This window comes from Salmo salar, chromosome 23 (genome assembly GCF_965601325.2).
Source record: "Salmo salar chromosome 23, fSalSal1, whole genome shotgun sequence".
Classification (NCBI taxonomy): domain Eukaryota; kingdom Metazoa; phylum Chordata; class Actinopteri; order Salmoniformes; family Salmonidae; genus Salmo; species Salmo salar.
In genome coordinates, this window is record NC_138313.1 from 29,931,477 (window position 1) to 29,949,320 (window position 17,844).

The 17,844-nt window shown below is 41.8% G+C and overlaps 1 protein-coding gene across 1 annotated transcript in view; it reads right to left on the reverse strand.

Moving 5' to 3' along the window:
- Window positions 1-17,844, reverse strand: part of LOC106584350 (glypican-5) — a 146,474-nt gene that overhangs the window by 41,913 nt on the left and 86,717 nt on the right. Inside the window, exons 7-8 of the mRNA XM_014169563.3 lie at window positions 17,661-17,781; window positions 6,597-6,732 (exon numbers count right to left, since the gene is read on the reverse strand). Coding sequence (XP_014025038.3) covers window positions 6,597-6,732; window positions 17,661-17,781 — 257 coding nt within the window. The remainder of the gene's footprint in view (window positions 1-6,596; window positions 6,733-17,660; window positions 17,782-17,844) is intronic.

The window sequence follows — 17,844 nt, forward strand, 5'->3', positions numbered from 1 at the left end:
GATCTGCCTCAGCAAAGGGACTTATTTGAGATGAGAAAATCAATTTAGAATCCTAACAAATTTCAGAAGGAGAAGATAAATATGAAATCCCTGCCTCTCTGAGGGAAAACCTTGTCCAAACAGACCAGGGGCTGGCCTTCCATCTGGACTTCAATCATTTTAGAAGTAAAGAAAACATTCCTTTGATATTGAGAAACACATTATGAAAGCAGCAAAGTGCTCCCGATCTGCCTCAGACGGATCTAGTGAATGCATAACACATTAGATCAGATCTCACCACCAAGCAGCCTGCATCAGCCTGCATCAGCCTGCATCCTCCATCACAGATCAAAGAGGTCAGTGTCTCGGAGAGATGACAGTGGCCAAAGTCCCACCGAATAATGGCCTCACCTGCCCTTCTTGAAAGAAAACACCACTGCACCACAGCTGAAGAGTGACCTACAGTACAAATTCAACACAACCAAGCAATAATTCATCATAGCACAACTATCAGGACATCATGGGCCAGGCCAATCTGGCCAATCTGAGACATAGAAGGTATCATTGTTGGATTACGAGAAAACTGTCAATCTTGCTCAGAAAATAAAGACAGATACACAGTAGACGACAGAGAGAAAATGAGAGAGAGAGAGAGAGAGAGAGATAGAGGGAGAGCAGTACTCTGTGATTCAATATCATCTAATATCCTGACCCAGAGTGTAGCAGCACTGCCCTGTCCTGACAGATCACATGTCATCAGCAATCCTGTTAATGTGCGGATCATGGAAAGTAACTAAATGACATAGGCATAGTGCACAATGGAAGCTTTACTTAAGCAATAAGGCACCAGAGACAGGGCTATATAATGAATACAGTCACAGGTAAATGGTGTTGTTTGACCCGACGTGAAGCAGTGAGCCAGTCAACCCATTTACCTGTGACTGTATTCATTATATAGTACTGACTAGTGTGCCTTATCGTCTTTATAAAATGGTTTCCAAGTAAATTCATAAAATGGAATTCTTCCACCAGAAGATATACTGTAGTCCGGTCATAAATCTGGTCGTTAGTTCTTTTGGTCTTGTTTTAGTTTTTTTGAGCTTTTTTTCAATTGTCATTTACTTGGATATATCCTTAATAATGACATTGATGCGTGATTTTACCTGGCTAAGAAAAAGTATTGTCTGTACACCATTCACTCTATCTATGGTAGCCTACAGGGGAGATTGCATTTCAAAAGTGAAACATTGTTTTTAAGGTCTGAAAGGCAGACAGCAGGTTTTATATTAACCCCTGCTGTTAGAAACCAAATGGGGTTAAAGTTAAAAAGCTAACATTTTACAAAAGCTGGATCCCTTCTAGCCATGACTTAGAACCAAGGGGAAATTATCTGCAAGTTGAGATAAATAGAATAGATGATTCGGACAGCAACATGAACAAGCTGATCTCTTATGGAGGCGCAGTGATAATTCATATGTAACTGTTAGCAGGTATAGGTGTGCCAGTGTTGGCAAATACAATACGGCTCGGAACGCTGCTCGTCCAATCAGCATCCAGGATCCCAAAAAACATTTTATAACGTGAAATAATCAGCATATCCCCTTTTCCAACCTGTTACTTACTCATGATACAGCTTTACGTATGCATACACACGTATGTTGGGGTAGAATTAGTTCAAAACAGGATGGACGCAAACCTCGAAACCCCTTCTCCATCTCTCAGTCTACTATTTGTACTCCCCACCGTATTGGACTACCAGTCTAGTCTTACCTGTACATCTGTTTCTACCATATTCCCCTGTTCTCTCTGTCTAACCATTAGTCTCTACCCTACTCTTCCCTCAGCAGATGGAGATGAGGAGAGAGAGGAGATGAGAGCGGGAGAGGAAAATGGGTAAATCCTCCTGAGCTCTCTCAGGATGACCGTTCCCTGCAGCTACTTCCCTGGCACAAAACAGGATGAGCCAGATGTGCTTCCAAAACCATCAGGAATTTACTTGGAACTGGCTCCATTTTGTGTGTGTGTATGGGGGGGGGGGGGGGTTATTATGCTTCTGTACATGAAATGTAGGAGTGCTGACATTGTATGCTCACACACACATTCAGAATGTGACAACAATTTTTGAGAATCTCTCTACAGCACGTACCAGCTGTATTAAAATCTAACCTTTGGCTTTGATTGAGTGCAGCAGAGCAAAGTAGTGAAACACACGACTCTTGCTTATCAGCAGTCACTGAGATAAACCTCATTAGGAAAATCAGCTTCCAGGGACTAAGCTATGGGAAATGAGCTTCCAGGGACTAAGCTATGGGAAATTAGTTTCCAGGGACTAAGCTATGGGAAAGGAGTGTGATCAGTGCTCGCTGAGTGTTGTATGAGTCACACTAGGCCACAATCCATTCTCATGAATTATCATTTAATTCTCCTTCAACTATAATTGTCACAGTTCAACTACAATGAACAAAAATATAAACGCAACATGTAAAGTGTTGGTCCCATGTTTCATGAGCTGAAATTTAAGATACCAGAAATGTTCACTATGCACTAAAAGCTTATTTCCCTCAAATTGTGTGGCCTAATTTCTTTACATTCCTGTCAGTGAGCATTTCTCCTTTGCCAAGATAATCCATCCACCTGACAGGTGTGGCATATCAAGAAGCTGACTAAACAGCATGATCATTACACAGGTGCACCTTGTGCTGGGAACAATAAAAGGCCACTCTACAATATGCATAACACAATGCCACAGATGTCTCAGATTTTGAGGGAGCATGCAATTGGCATGCTGACTGCAGGAATGTGCACCAGAGCTGTTGCCAGATAATGGAATGTTAATTTCTCTACCATAAACTGCCTCAAATGTCGTTTTAGAGAATTTGGCAGTACATCCAACCGGCCTCACAACCGCAGACCACGTGTATGGCATCGTGTGGGCGAGCGGTTTGCTGATGTCAACATTGTGAACAGAGTGCACCATGGTGGCGGTGGAGTTATGGTATGGGCAGGCATAAGCTACTGACAACGAACACAATTGCATTTTATAGATTGGAAATTTTAATGCAGAAAAATACCATGACGAGTCCCTGAGGCCCATTTTTTTAAATGAATCTGCGCCCAGGAGAGAGGAAAGGACGGAAACATTTTGATAGATTAAGCCGTTGATAATACTATGGGCAATTATCAGCACAAAATTTAATAATTGAGAGAGCATGCCCCGCAAACCGGGAACATTCCCAGAACATTAGCTAAGATTCCCAATAATTTTTATTTGGGGTTTTATTTAACATTAGGATGATAACATCCCAAAAACATTTAAATATATATATAATTTTATGAAATATCTTAGGAACGTTCTTCTAACATTCACTAAAATGTTGTTCACAACATCTTCAACAAACACTACAGAACATTCCCCAAAGGTTCTCATTAGGTTTCCAGGTAATGTAATAATACAATGTGCCAGTAATGTTTTCCCAGTAAAACAACATTGGTTCTGTGTAGGGATGCACAATATATCGATGAACATATCGGAATCGGACAATAATAGCTAAAAATGCCAACATCGGTATCAGCCAGATGTCTAGTTTAACGGCGATGTTAAAAACCGATGACCGTGCATACCTATATACCGTAGGTAAATTACGTAATGATGCCACGTAAAATTTGCAACACAGCATTCCTAACCTAGCTCACAATGTCTGCTGTGTGGATCGAGCAGTCAACAAGTCAAGCCGTCATTTGAAAGAGTAAGAACATTTCAGCGAGACAACTCAAAGGCGAAATCCATTAAAGCCAAGATAATGGCATTCATTGCCCTTGACAATCAACCGTTCTCTCTTGTTGGTGCTGTTGGCTTTCGCTGACTGGTCGAGCACCGGTACACACTAACAAGTGTGCTATTTTTCAGATGTTGCCCTACCTGAGTTATACAGTAATAGCGTCACTGCTATTAGCTTCATGACATACATACTATGGAACACTGTTTGGGTCTTTGCATGTCAAAAAAGATACAGTAGCACTGTCAAAGCTGCACAAAAAAGTCTGCAAACAAGCAAACACCGGCCACGAACGATGTGTTTACAATACCGCATCATTTGTTCGACCTCAACTCCTGGGTTAGCTAGCTTTAGCTTGGTACCTAGCTAGCATGAATACAACCAGCCTGAAAACAGTAGAAACTGCAGTAATTTCAATTATTCTTAGCAATAATTTAGGAATCCTTGTGAGTAAATATTAGCTAGGTTGCCACTTGTTATTCGCCTATTGAAATTGGACTTCAATTCATGAAAACCCTGTTGCTCAAAGCTAACGTTATAAGCAGCCAGCTAGCTTCATCTGGCTAGTGAGGCTCCTCCGGACCAGGTTATGTGTTGTGAAGCTAGCCACAATAAGGATTAGGCACAATAGTGGAATTTGCTATATAGTTAGCTAGCTTTCTTTTATGACCACCACTGTAGGTGCGCGAGGCAACTTTACCAGCATCATAGCATACGTATCGATGAATCGTTGTGACACATGAAATGCGGGTGATAGTGTAATCAATGTGTAATAACTATGTAAAAAAATTATGAACAAGTTAAATTATTATGTGATATGCAGTCATATTCAGGTCCTGATTGGTCAACAAGCTTATTTGACACGTCAAATAGTGTTATTTGATGTGTATCTTTTTTGACACGCAAAGACCCAAATGGCGTTCTATAGAAATTCTGGTTAAGAATGAAACGACTGAACAAATTATCAACAAAACAGCACAGCAAGTATGTCAAAGAAATAGGATTTGATTATGTTTTACTGGTAATGGGGACATTCGTAAATGCCAACAAAATAACTTTTGGGTCAGTATGGTGTGGTGTGTGTGTGTGTGTGTGTGTGTGTGTGTGTGTGTGTGTGTGTGTGTGTGTGTGTGTGTGTGTAACCTTTATATAACTAGGCAAGTCAGTTAAGAACAAATTCTTATTTACAATGACGGCCCGGACGACGCTGGGCCAACTGTGAGCCGCCCTATGGTACTCCCAATCACAGCCGGATGTGATCCAGCCTGGATTCGAACCAGGGACTGTAGTGACGCCTCTTGCACTGAGATGCAGTGCCTTAGACCACTGCGTCCATGTGTGGGGGTTAACTATTTAACTGTACTAGAATGCTTAAAAACGGTACTACAATTTTAAATATCAGCCAAGGAAAATATCGGATATCGGTATCGGCAAAAAATGTCATATCGGTGCATCACAAGTTCTGTGAAAGTTCACAGAATATTCGTAAGGTTCCGGCAAATGTTCTCATAACACAAAAACTGTCCAGTCGTACTGATAATTATAGAATGTTTGTATAAAACATATGCCTGATGTTGCAAGAAACGTTCCTAGAACACATTTATCCTGTTCTTTAAAGGTTCCCAGGTTTTATTCGGTTGTGGGAACAGTCTGGTGAGAGCATTGTGCAGACATCACAAATATATGTTCCCAAACACAAAAACTGTCCAGTTGTGTGGATGATTCTACAATGTTTCTTTTAGGGTGCAAAAAACATTCACCTGATGTTACAAGAACATTCCCAGAACACATTTGTAATGTACCCACAATGTTCCCACAACCCAATTACATGTTCTGGGAATCTTTAAAGAAATCGGATAGATTTTTATTACATTTGCAAAAATGTCTAAAAACCTGTTTTTGCTTTGTCATTATGGGGTATTGTGTATAGATTGATGGGGGGGGGGGGGGGACAATTTAATCCATTTTATAATAAGGTTGTAACGTAACAAAATGTGAAAAAAGTCATGGCGTCTGAATACTTTCCAAAGGCACTGTACTGTACATGCTCAACAGATCTTAGAGCCACTGTCTAAACCATGGATCAATCCTTCTCTCCTCTTCTCTCTCACTCTTCTCACTCCCTTGCTTCTCTCTCTCTCTTCTTGTTCTCTCTCTCATGATCTGAATAAGAGACTGGATAAACGAGCAATCTGCGATCAACTTCAAACATTTTCACATCTATTCAGGTCAAGTTGCTTTCACAAAGACAGCTCTTACAAAGACAGGGTGAGAGTGTTTATGAGTCTATGTATACAATAATTAATCATTTGTATTGCAGTAGTGTTGGTGTACAGCCATGACATGAGCCAGTTATACCACAAAGCATTCAATTACAATTCGACTTGAAGTAATTGAAATATTCTACAACAACAAATCAAATCAAGCAGTATTCCACACTGAGGTTAAACCCACACAAGAGGCAGATATGTTTACTGATGTCATCTCATTGGCATGTCATCACACTGACAGCTTTTGTCAGCCTGTTCTAATTTCAATTTGCGTATAGCAGCATATAATGTCACGAGGGGAAGGTATAGACATGGCTCCATCTGCGAGAGAGGAAAAGGTTGCTGACGCAACCACATACTGTATTGTAGTGAATAACCATCTGACTCGTGGCACAGACAGCTTTCAGCATGAGTCTCTGACATCTGACACTAGCAGCACTCTCATCTACAGGGAGTCTGATTGAGGTTGGAGAGAATATGGGGAGGGAGGGGAGGAATTATAGGCAGCTGAGGAAAAGGAGAGGAGTAAAAAAAAAGAAAAAAGGAATTAAAAAGGGGGGTTCTGACTCACTGGTAAAGTCTTCATCTCCAGATCCTTGACATCCGTCCTCATCGTCACACTCTCCGCTGGCCTCTTCTCTCGTCCCACTGCCCGTCTCCACCCACCCCCCCCAGTCTGTCGCCCAGCCCATCTGACCCTGCATTTCCTGCAACACACAGGTCAGAGGTCAAATGGGGTCATCCTATCTGAAAATAAGCCACATCCAATTCTGCGCTGTTCCACTTTTCAAGCAAAACACAATAAATAGACAGATGAATGCTATAGCACACAATACATATTTGGATACTCACACTTGTAAACAAGTTAATATTGACATAGGACATAACACGTGCATATTCATCAGTAATAAAAATAGCCCTGTGTCAGGAAGTGTAGTACTGTGAGTAGTGGGGGTCTCCAGCAGGTAGCCTAGTGGTTGGACTAGTAACCGAAAGGTTGCAAGATCGAATCCTGAGCCGAAAAGGTAAAAATCTGTCATTTTGCCCCTGAACAAGGCAGTTAACCCACTGTTCCTAGGCTGTCATTGAAAATAAGAACGTGTTCTTAACTGACTTGCCTAGTTAAATAATGGTGAAATAAAATAAAACACTTGTCCTCCGTGAATGGGAATATTTGCTTTTGCACAGATCAATATCACAAAAACAAATGAGTGCATTCTTAAACAAAAGGTAGCAATAAACAACTATAGACTCATGTGTGTTGTTCCAAATGTTGGTTCATCTGACAAGTGAAACAAAATGAGGAAAACAAACATCAGCAACTACTGCACAACCACCAGAAAGGAAACTATGTGAAGAACCTGATGAGGCCCATTCAAGGGGAATGGGAATGGCATCTCCAAGTATTATAAGAACAGAGCCACAGAGGAATGGACGGTGTGTGGGCTGTTTCAAATGATCACGGATCATAACTCATACAACGACCAGTGATGTTTTGGGTTAGGGTGAAAACGCAAGATTTATCTGATCTTCCATACCCTCAACATGCAAGGATTTATTGGATGAAGAGGCTGTAACAGCTATATTCTATAGCACAGGGCACACTAGTGATGTTGCTGCCTCTGGGGCAGTTACTACAGCAGAAAGGCAGATTATGTTGCTGCCCTACTGGAGACAATGCAACACTTTTTTGCACTGCCTAAATATCACCCACAGACTAGGAATTCCAATTTGATATGATTTAAAACTAATGCTGCTGGTTCAGTAGAAATAATTGTTTGGATTCACATACTGTACAGTAGACACATTTTATAAAAGTGCTTTGCATTACCCATTGAGATGAGGTAACTGATCATGGTCTACAGTCCACTTACTCATTAAGCACAAGGTCCAATCTTACTGATTGCTGATACCACACAGGTTAAGTGATTAGGGGCCAGTTCATGTACCCCAAAGTATTGAACTAGATACAATTATGTTTCCTTCATCGTGTACTAAACTAAACCCTGGCCCTCCTCTGCCCCCTCCCTGCCCCCGCTTCAGCCTCTCAGAGTCCCACTACATTGAGACCCTGTGAGGTGTGATAAGCACATTAAACCTTGTATAATATAATTACATTTCCACAAATGAAAAGTCTAATTTAATAGCCATATTCATGAGTTCACGGAGAAAAACGATTGGCTGCAGTTAAACGTTGTGTGGAGAGATACTGTAGCTAGATTGTGGAGCATAAGGGCTAGAAGTGAAGGAGTTGAAAAAAGACAATTAAATGTCCCCGGCTGTGTCTATGGCCTAATCAACTCAGAAGGCTCGTTAATTATATATGGCTTTAAATCAATTACATGTTGTGTAAGAGAGGAATCACGGCAACGTAGCTGCGACTGATTGACCTCCACCTACAGTACCAGTCAAAAGTTTGAACACGCCTACTCATTCCAAGGTTTTTCTTTACTTTTACTATTTTCTACATTGTAGAATAATAGTGAAGACGTCAAAACTATGAAATCAGACATGGAATCATGTAGTAACCAAAAAAGAGTTAAACGAATCAAAATATATTTTATATTCTTCTAAGTAGCCACCCTCGCTGACAGCTTTGCACACTCTTGGCATTCTCTTTTTTATTTATTTAAACTTTATTTAACTAGAAAAGTCAATTAAGAACAAAGTCTTAGTTACAATGACGGCCTACGCCGGCCAAACCCTAACCCGAACGACGCCGTGCCAATTGTGCGCCGCCCTATGGGACTCCCAATGACAGCCGGTTCTGATACAACCTGGAATCAAACCAGGGTCTGTAGTGATGCCTCTAGCACTGAGATGCAGTGCCTTAGACCGCTGCGCCACTCGGGAGCCACTCTCTCAACCAGCTTCATGAGGTACTGTGGTGACCTGGAATGCATTTCTTTTAACAGATGTGCCTTGTTAAAAGTGAATTTGTGGAATTTCTATCCTTCTTAATGCGTTTGAGCCAATCAGTTGTGTTGTGACAAAGTAGGGGTGGTATACAGAAGATAGCCCTTTTGGTAAAAGACCAAGTCCATATTATGGCAAGAACAGCTCAAATAAGGAAAGAGAAATGACAGTCCATCATTACTTTAAGACATGAAGGTCAGCCAATGCGGGAACATTTCTAGAACTTTGAAAGTTTCTTCAAGTGTAGTCGCAAAAACCATTAAGTGCTATGATGAAACTGGCTCTCATGAGGACCGCCACAGGAAAGGAAGGCCCAGAGTTACCTATTCTGCAGAGGATAAGTTCATTAGAGTTACCAGCATCAGAAATTTCAGCCCAAATAACTGCTTCTGTAAGAACCGACACTGGAGTAGACAAGCAGATACGGAGAGTGAACATTTAATATAGCACAGACATGGAACAGGACAGGAACAGTGTCAGAACCGGGAAACACAACGACATATGACAATTAATGCTGAAGCGGGGAACAGAGCTGGGGAACAGACAGATATAGGGGAGGAAATAACACAGGTGATTGAGTCCAGGTAAGTGCAATGAATCGCTGATGCGCGGGACGAGGGAAGCAGGTCTGCGTAATGATGGTGGCAGGAGTGCGTAATGCTGGGCAGCCTGGCACCCTGGAGCGCCATGCAGGGAGAGCGGGAGCATGCGTGACAGCTTCACTCAGTTCAAGTAACAGACACATCTCAACATTAACTGTTCAGAGGAGACTGCGTGAATCAGGCCTTCATTGTCAAATTGCTGCAAAGAAACCACTACTAAATTACACCAATAAGAAGAAAATACATGCTTGGTTGAATAAACATGAGTAATGGACATTAGACGGGTGGAAATTTGAGATTTTTGGTTTCAACCACTGTGTCTTTGTGAGATGCAGAGTAGGTGAACGGATGATCTCTGCATGTGTAGTTCCCACTGTGAAGCATGGAGGAGGAGGTGTGATGGTGTGGGGGTGCTTTTCTGGTGACACTGTTAGTGATTTATTTAGAATTCAAGGCACACTTAACCAGCATGGCTACCACAGCATTCTGCAGCAATACGCCATTCCATCTGGTTTGCCCTTAGTGGGACTATCATTTGTTTTTCAACAAGACAATGACCCAACACACCTCTAGGCTGTGTAAGGGCTATTTGACCAAGAAGGAGAGTGATGGAGTGCTGCATCAGATGACATGGCCTCCACAATCACCCGACCTCAACCCAATTGAGATGGTTTGGGATGAGTTGGACCGCAGAGTGAAGGAAAAGCAGCCAACAAGTGCTCTACATATGTGGGAACTCCTTCAAGACTGTAAGAAAAGCATTCCAGGTGAATCTGGTTGAGAGAATGCCAAGAGTTTGCAAAGCTTCCATCAAGGCAAAGGGTGGCTACTTTGAAGAATCTCAAATATACAAAATATATTGATTTATTTAACACTTCTTTGGTTACTACATGATTCCATATGTGTTGTTTCATAGTTTTGAAGTCTTCACTATTATTGTACATTGTAGAATGAGTAGGTGTGTCCAAACTTTTGACTGGTACTGTATGTGGCTACATTCATATTTTACACTGACTAACAAGTGATTGTCTTTTTCGAATAGTATATTCATTTGTACTGCCCTGTTGGAAATCACTCTGAAAATCTGAATGTGAGCATATTGTATTGTCTTGTAGTGTCATTGAAAAGGTCTGGAAAACACAAAAGACCTGGCTCTTCTCGAGCAGTCTGAACACTGACTGAGGTGTCATTGCAATCGTATAGGCCTACAAATTCCTTATTCAATCGCGCTATACCTATCTTTTCATGCTTTTGCCTTTTCTCTAGTTTCATATTTTCTTGCTCAAACTTTACTTCTCTCCATAATCGCTGCCTTTCTCCATAATATTCTGGTTTTATTATAATTACATGTTTAATGTCTCCTTTCAAATGAATATTGTATGATACCCACTGGGACAATTGGTACTAGGCCTTGTAATAACACATGAGCAGGCAGGCATGTAACATTTACACTGCGCTGTGTGTTCACATAGAATCACATCAGCATCAAATGTTCTAATTGCATGACAGCATCCCACATTTTGTGTGTGTGTGTGTGTGTGTGTGTGTGTGTGTGTGTGTGTGTGTGTGTGTGTGTGTGTGTGTGTGTGTGTGTGTGTGTGTGTGTGTGTGTGTGTGTGTGTGTGTGTGTGTGTGTGTGTGTGTGTGATTGTACACATCTATATGGTGATTATTCCCATCTATATGTGTGTGTCTGGAGAACATTAAGCCTTTACAGTACCATTAATTGGCTTCCTGTGTCTGTGATTGCTTCTTAATATGCTTTTTTTGGAGGATGGATGCTCTTCATAACAACAGTGTTAGCTCATTAAAACCTCTGCTAGTCTGTTCATGAAGAATTACTGAAAAAGCTCTCTCGTCAACCATCCTAGAGGGACTCAACAAAACTATCGGTGGGGGCTTTTATTCTAACTTAATGTATGTGTGTGCGTGTGTGTGTTGGCAGACTCACATATGTAGGTATTTAAGACTCATGGGTCACATGTAGGAGTGTAACGGTACACATATTCTTACCAAATGGTCCTCACTGTGAACCCGAATGAATATAAAAAAGCACTAGGCCTATAGGTTATGACTATGCTGATCTATACCTCTTGAATAAATCTGAGCTGAAAAAACATTTCAGGTTATTCCGTTAAAACAACTAAAGCCTATGCACATGTTAATCAAACTTAAAATCTTAACTGGAGCATTTCAAACTGTGCTTTTGGGAGGCGAAGCCGGAAACTAGTTCTGTACGATTTACGCCAACATCACCCCAGTATACCGGAGAAAGACGGAAACACAAAGAAACAACAACACATTGTCTACCCCTCTGCATTCAAGCAGCTGATTCTGACCAGGCCAAATCAATTACAAGCGGGATAATAAGGCTATGTTTATATTTTTTACGGTCTTTGGTTTATAGTCATGTATATGTGCCCATTCTCGGTGATTGAGAATAGGGGGTTTCAGGCAGCCCCTCGTGAAAGTTCTCGAGCCACTTTTCAAACTTCCCTCTTGCACCTATTTCAGCAAACAGGTAGTACCCACTCTATATAACCAAGCCAAAGCCAAAATGTTCAATGAATTGGCCAATGCACCCTGTGTTGTGCTTACTTAGTAGTGACAGCCCATCACATTACCACTGAGTGGGAGATGTACCGTGCTACAGACACGCCCCCTTTTAGAGTAACAAGTGCACATCTGGCACTGAAGGAGGCAGTGTCATGGTGCATTCGTAACCAAGGTAGAAGTGGGAATCCACTTGAACGGCCCTCCAACTGGTAATTTCTACTGGGAAACTCGTCTATCATCCTTAGCACCCACTTCTCCCACATGGTAACCTCTGATGTCACCTACTAAGGAAATGTCATTTCCGGTAGTTAAATGCAACAACAAAACATTATAAAAAGTCATCTATTAATGTGGTTTCTGAACTCTAGAATTTGTTTACAAGCATGATAGCTGTACATTTAATTTATGGTTGAGGCAGCTTGTTGGCCATTAGCCAATCAGCGTTTCTCAATGAGTTCAAATCCCATGAATGCATCCAACTGGTATTTCCGACTTCACAACTGGTAAATTCCCACCTACCACATGGTTCAAAACGCAGCATCAGACAATGCCAGGAGCATTGTGAATGGCATTTAATTTTCGTGCTGTACCAAAACCGAACTGAACTGTGACCCCAAAAAGCGGCAAGTATTAATACTTCTTGACTTATTCGACATTTTGTTGTGTTACAGCGTGAATTCAAAATGGATTCAATATATATATTTTCTCACCCATCTACACACAAAACCCCATAGATGGCCTTCTTTGCAAGGCATTGGAAAACCTCTCTGGTCTTTGTGGTGTGAATCTGTGTTTGAAAATCACTGTTTGACTGAAGGATCTTACAGTCATTCAAAAATTAAAATAGTCATTCAAAAATTAAGGTAGTCATTCAAAAATATTAGTGTTAAACACTAATATTGCACACAGAGTGAGTCCATGCAACTTATTGTCAGTTGTTAAGCACATTTTTACTCCTGAACTTATTGACTCAAGACATTTCAGCATTTCATTTTAAATTCATTTGTAAACATTTTGAAAAACATAATTTCACTTTGACATTATGGGGGTAGGCCAGTAAGAAAAAAATCGGAATGAATTCCATTTGAAATTCAGGCTGTAACACAACATAATGTGGAAAAAGTCAAGGAACACTTTCTGAAGACAATGTATGTCACACCCTGACCTGTTTCACCTGCCCTGACCCTGAGCCTGCCTGCCATTCTGTACCTGTCTGACTCTGCCCTGGATTACTGACCTCTGCCTGCCCCTTGACCTGTCGTCTGCCTGCCCCCTGTTTTGTTAATAAACATCTGTGATTCGAACTGTCTGCATCTGGGTCTTTTCCTGAGGTCTGATACTGTACATACAGAAACGTGGGTTTGGTGAACCGTTACACCCCCAGTCTCATGGCTAGTCAGTAATATTTAAACAGACAAAAAAGGAAATATTGTCATGCACAAAAATATATATATCTTATAAATCTTAATAACTAAAAGATGATACGTAAATCATTTTTAATGAGAAAACCTACAGGGCACGGGGAGCGTGCATATTACTTGATCGTAGAAGATAAATCTCATGCATAAATTATCATAGAAAAAAGAGAACTGTGTAAAAGTAGTGAGCCTCAACCTTAATTTGCTGAGTGTGCTTTTCCATGATGCTAATTCCACATGATTAATTGACCCACCAACTGGGATAAACAGTCAAGAACTGATTTCAACTGCAGAATTTTCTCGTATTTGTTTTGCGAAGCTCTTTCTTTCTCTCTCTCTCTTCTCTCTTTCTTTCTACACGTTGTTATCTCAGGATCTTATGCTGTACTATGATAGACGCTTGGCTAGGCCAACATAGCTAATGTTTTAAGACAGACACTGCAATGTTGTGAAAACCCACAGTGTATTTCCTGTATTATTCAGAACATATTTCTGGTCCCGACCGGGTCAAAAGGAACCAAAGCAATGTCAGCCAGATCAGGCCTCGACTTCGACCTCACCAGAGCAGCTATCACAGCAAATAAATCCAGGCTTTCTGAAATCCATGGAGGATTCTTTATTATTTCAAAGTAGAGGACATTTGAAATAAACTCCAAAAAGGAAGGTTAATGCCTTCTTCAGGAAATCAAATGAGATCCTTCTTTGGGGTTGAAGATTCCTCCCTTTCAAATTAACCTTGGTACACATGGGGAAAATCGAACAATCTTAATCTAATCTCTTGCGTGTGATTTGTTAGTTAAAGAGGCGAGCAGGGTCCCAGTCAGGGTTAGAAAAACAAGCACACTGGCACTGGCTGTGAACGTTATAAACGTTCTCTCTCCCCTCAGGTACAGTGGCCATAAAACACATGTAATCCTGTAAATCACTTTTCTCTCTCACATTGAGCTCTTAGCCACCTCAAAGTGCTCACATTGACTCCTTAGGTTTCCACTCCCCTCCCCACCTCTCTGATAGATGTTCCCAGCCTCTGGCTGCTTTGAAGAGACAGCCTGCTCTGTTTGGGCCAGGCTGGGCCGGCCCACAGAAACAAACCCAGTCACGTCTGCTTTTAATGAAGTAATAAGAGACAGAAGTTAAATGGCTCCCAGAGGGCCAGATGAGCTGTGTGCCTGTCCTCTCTCTCCCCGATCCCCTCCCAGAAACAGCTGGAACAATGGGCTGGACACCAAGTATCCCTCTTTTTAGAACTCCACTCTAACAGCCGACATGGTCATTGCTTATCGCATTAGTCTGGGGTGATAACAGGGGAATCCTTGCTCTCACACCAAGCATGGGAGGTGATCTGATGTCTACACAGGGTATACTCTGCTTCAAACTGGCTCCAGATAACCTAATTTATTAAGAATTGACTCAACCAGAATATAGTAATTGAGAATAATGTTGGCTAAAGATTAAAACCTTTATCTGTATAACACTGTGTGACCAACTTTAGATAAAGATTTTGGGCACACAGAACCCTGTTAGGACACTTCTAACAAAGCGAGACAATACCATAACTCTGAGTATTAGACCAGACAATGGTTAAAGAGAGAAAGGAAAACGAATGTGCAATGAAAAGAAAGTATACAGAAAAATATAGTACCAGAGAGAGCGAGAGAGAGTGACAGAGAGAGACAGTGGGTGGAGTTTGGGGGAGAGACACAAACACAGCACAACAGGACTCAACGGGTCTGGTAGCTAGAGCCGGGACGATACCAGTATTGCGATACTTGTTAGTATCGTGGCAAGGAAACAAAGCACGAAGCGGATATAACTTCTTAAGGAAAACAGCCCTAATGTTGGAAACAAGCATCATTATGTTGTCATCCAGAGTGGCATTTATTTTCCAAGCTATAGCACACAATATTTTACATACAGCATGTATTTAAAGGACTAAAAAGTTTGGTCAGCCTCGTGTTTAAATTTTTCCCATGAAATGTTTTTTGCGATACTGGTATCGTCACAGCCCGACTGGTAACTTTTCAGCCCCACAAAGGTCAGAACAGAGCTCATGGCAGACCAGCCAGGCAAGGAGGGACTATTCCCTGAGCACCTCTGACTCTGCAGTCTGCATAAAGCCTCTCTAGAGAGGCGGAGGGGAACATTTGTTTTGGCTTCTAGCTCAAGGAACATTTAGGTTAAAGGACATTTACATAACAAGAATCTGGCTTCAATGCTCCTTGTGTCTCTTCTGTATCTGCTGACGTGTTAGTCAGACTCTGTTAGTCTGTAAGTGTATCTACTGGGTATATGTGGAATGATGCAGCAGATTGAAGGACCCACCTCCAGCTCTAAGCACTCACCTTGGTCAACAGCTAAAACATTATTTGAACTCTTAGACTTCGAGGTGTAGGTAATGACATAAGCGGAAAACATATTATGAAACAGACATAATGCAACTCCTATGCAATGTCTATCCTCACGTCGCTGAGGGCCAGATTTTCCCAGCTGTGAAATCGCTGGCGCTTCCGTGGGCATCCAGCCATTAAAAGCACTGGGTTCACACTGCATCTATCAGAGGGACAGGGCTGTTTGCACAAGGCCAGGCCCCCGAGACACCACCAATTACCCCAGAGACAAACACAGCAGAGGAAGGGGGAGGAGGGAGGAGGTCGCAGCCAGACAGGGTTAGAATAACTGGCTGAATAAAACATACAGAACACTGTGTGACCACTCCTTCCTGCCACGCTGACCCCACAGCCTCCTCCTCCATGATCCATGATGCTTTGCATTGAGGTCCTTTATCTATGATGCATTGCTGGGTTATTTTGTTCCATTCTCATAGTGAATGTCCCAGTGAATGCCTGAGCGGTTGAGGGGTGTAACTGGCTGATTTAATATCTATCTAAGTATCTGTGATGGGTCCACAAGGACAGTTTGGTCAGATTTGTCTGGCATGTCCTCAGGCCTTTGAGCTAGTTGGATGCCTGTTCCTCTCTCTCAGTCCTCCAGAGACGCATGTCTGAATCCCCTCCAATGGCGTGATTTGTACCGAGCACTGAGCAATAAAAAAGGCATCAAAAAATGTCTAATAACACACAAATCTATTTACCATGACTGGTGTGAACAGCATCTATGTGGAAAGGATGTGAACTCCCCTATTCCCTTTACCATGGGTGTGTCGCTCTGCATACATCGGTCCGCCTATCCATCACCTCTTAATCCCTCTTTCACATGATGGGGAGCAGCTATCCTTGGAGGCATTACAGTCACCATTTCAGTGACGACACGCCATCTGTGACCTCTGACCTGGTTCATCCCAGTGCCATGGGCCCAGATGAGAGCGTGTGACCAGACAGAAAGGTCCTGTCCACTCCACTGACTCATCAGAACCCAAAACAGTACAGTAGGCCCAGGTCCAATGTTAACTCAGAGACATCAACCAACATTATATCACAGACAGAAGAAGGAGCCAGATGTCTCACAGGATGTATAAATCTGAAGCATCTGTATGGAACTTCCACTCACCACCAAATATTGCAATGTGAGGAAGTCCAGTGGCGGAAGTGTGAGAAAATGGAGCTAGATTAAACTTGGCTGACATTCTGCTAATTTTCTTCGATGAATAAGTTGATCTCAATTCAATCTTTTCCCCAAACTAGAATCTGTTACGAACAGAGTGCACTTTATAGACTTGACCCGTTGTCGTTTAGGAGTGCTGTGACGAATTTAGTTATTTCACACACACAATTTACAGAAAGGTGTTCCCCAACGTAAATATGGAAACACATGCTTTGCCCACCTCCTTGCTTGTTCTGCCCACTATGCTTCATTTGCTCCAATTTGAAACAATGCCGATGTGATATCTTGGGTTAGGTACCAGTATCTTTGATAATATAGTGCAACAGGCATGGCCCTGAAACACACAGCTGTTTGCATACTAGAGATGTGCGATAGATCCATATGCCTGCAGATAATTGCCCTGAATACAACTCCAACATTTGTCCTCATACAACATTTCTGTACAAACTTGAAATAGGAATATGATTAAGTTTGCAGAAGAAGTATCAGGATGGTAACTGATGTTGGTGTCATCAGCGGTCAAGTTTACAGTCACATAGTCACATGTCAAAGGGAAGGAGAAACAGTGGTAGTGAGACATACCGGTTTGAAATGTTCTAGTCTGTCTCTAGCTCCCACCAGGATGGGGTCGATGCTGCGGACCTTGATCTCTGGGTTGTTTTTCTGGGCCTGAAGGCTGTTACCCACAACACGGCCCACATAACTGAGGAGGGAAGAGATGGGAGAGAAAATGGAGAGTGTAATACAAACAATTATGTAGCACAAT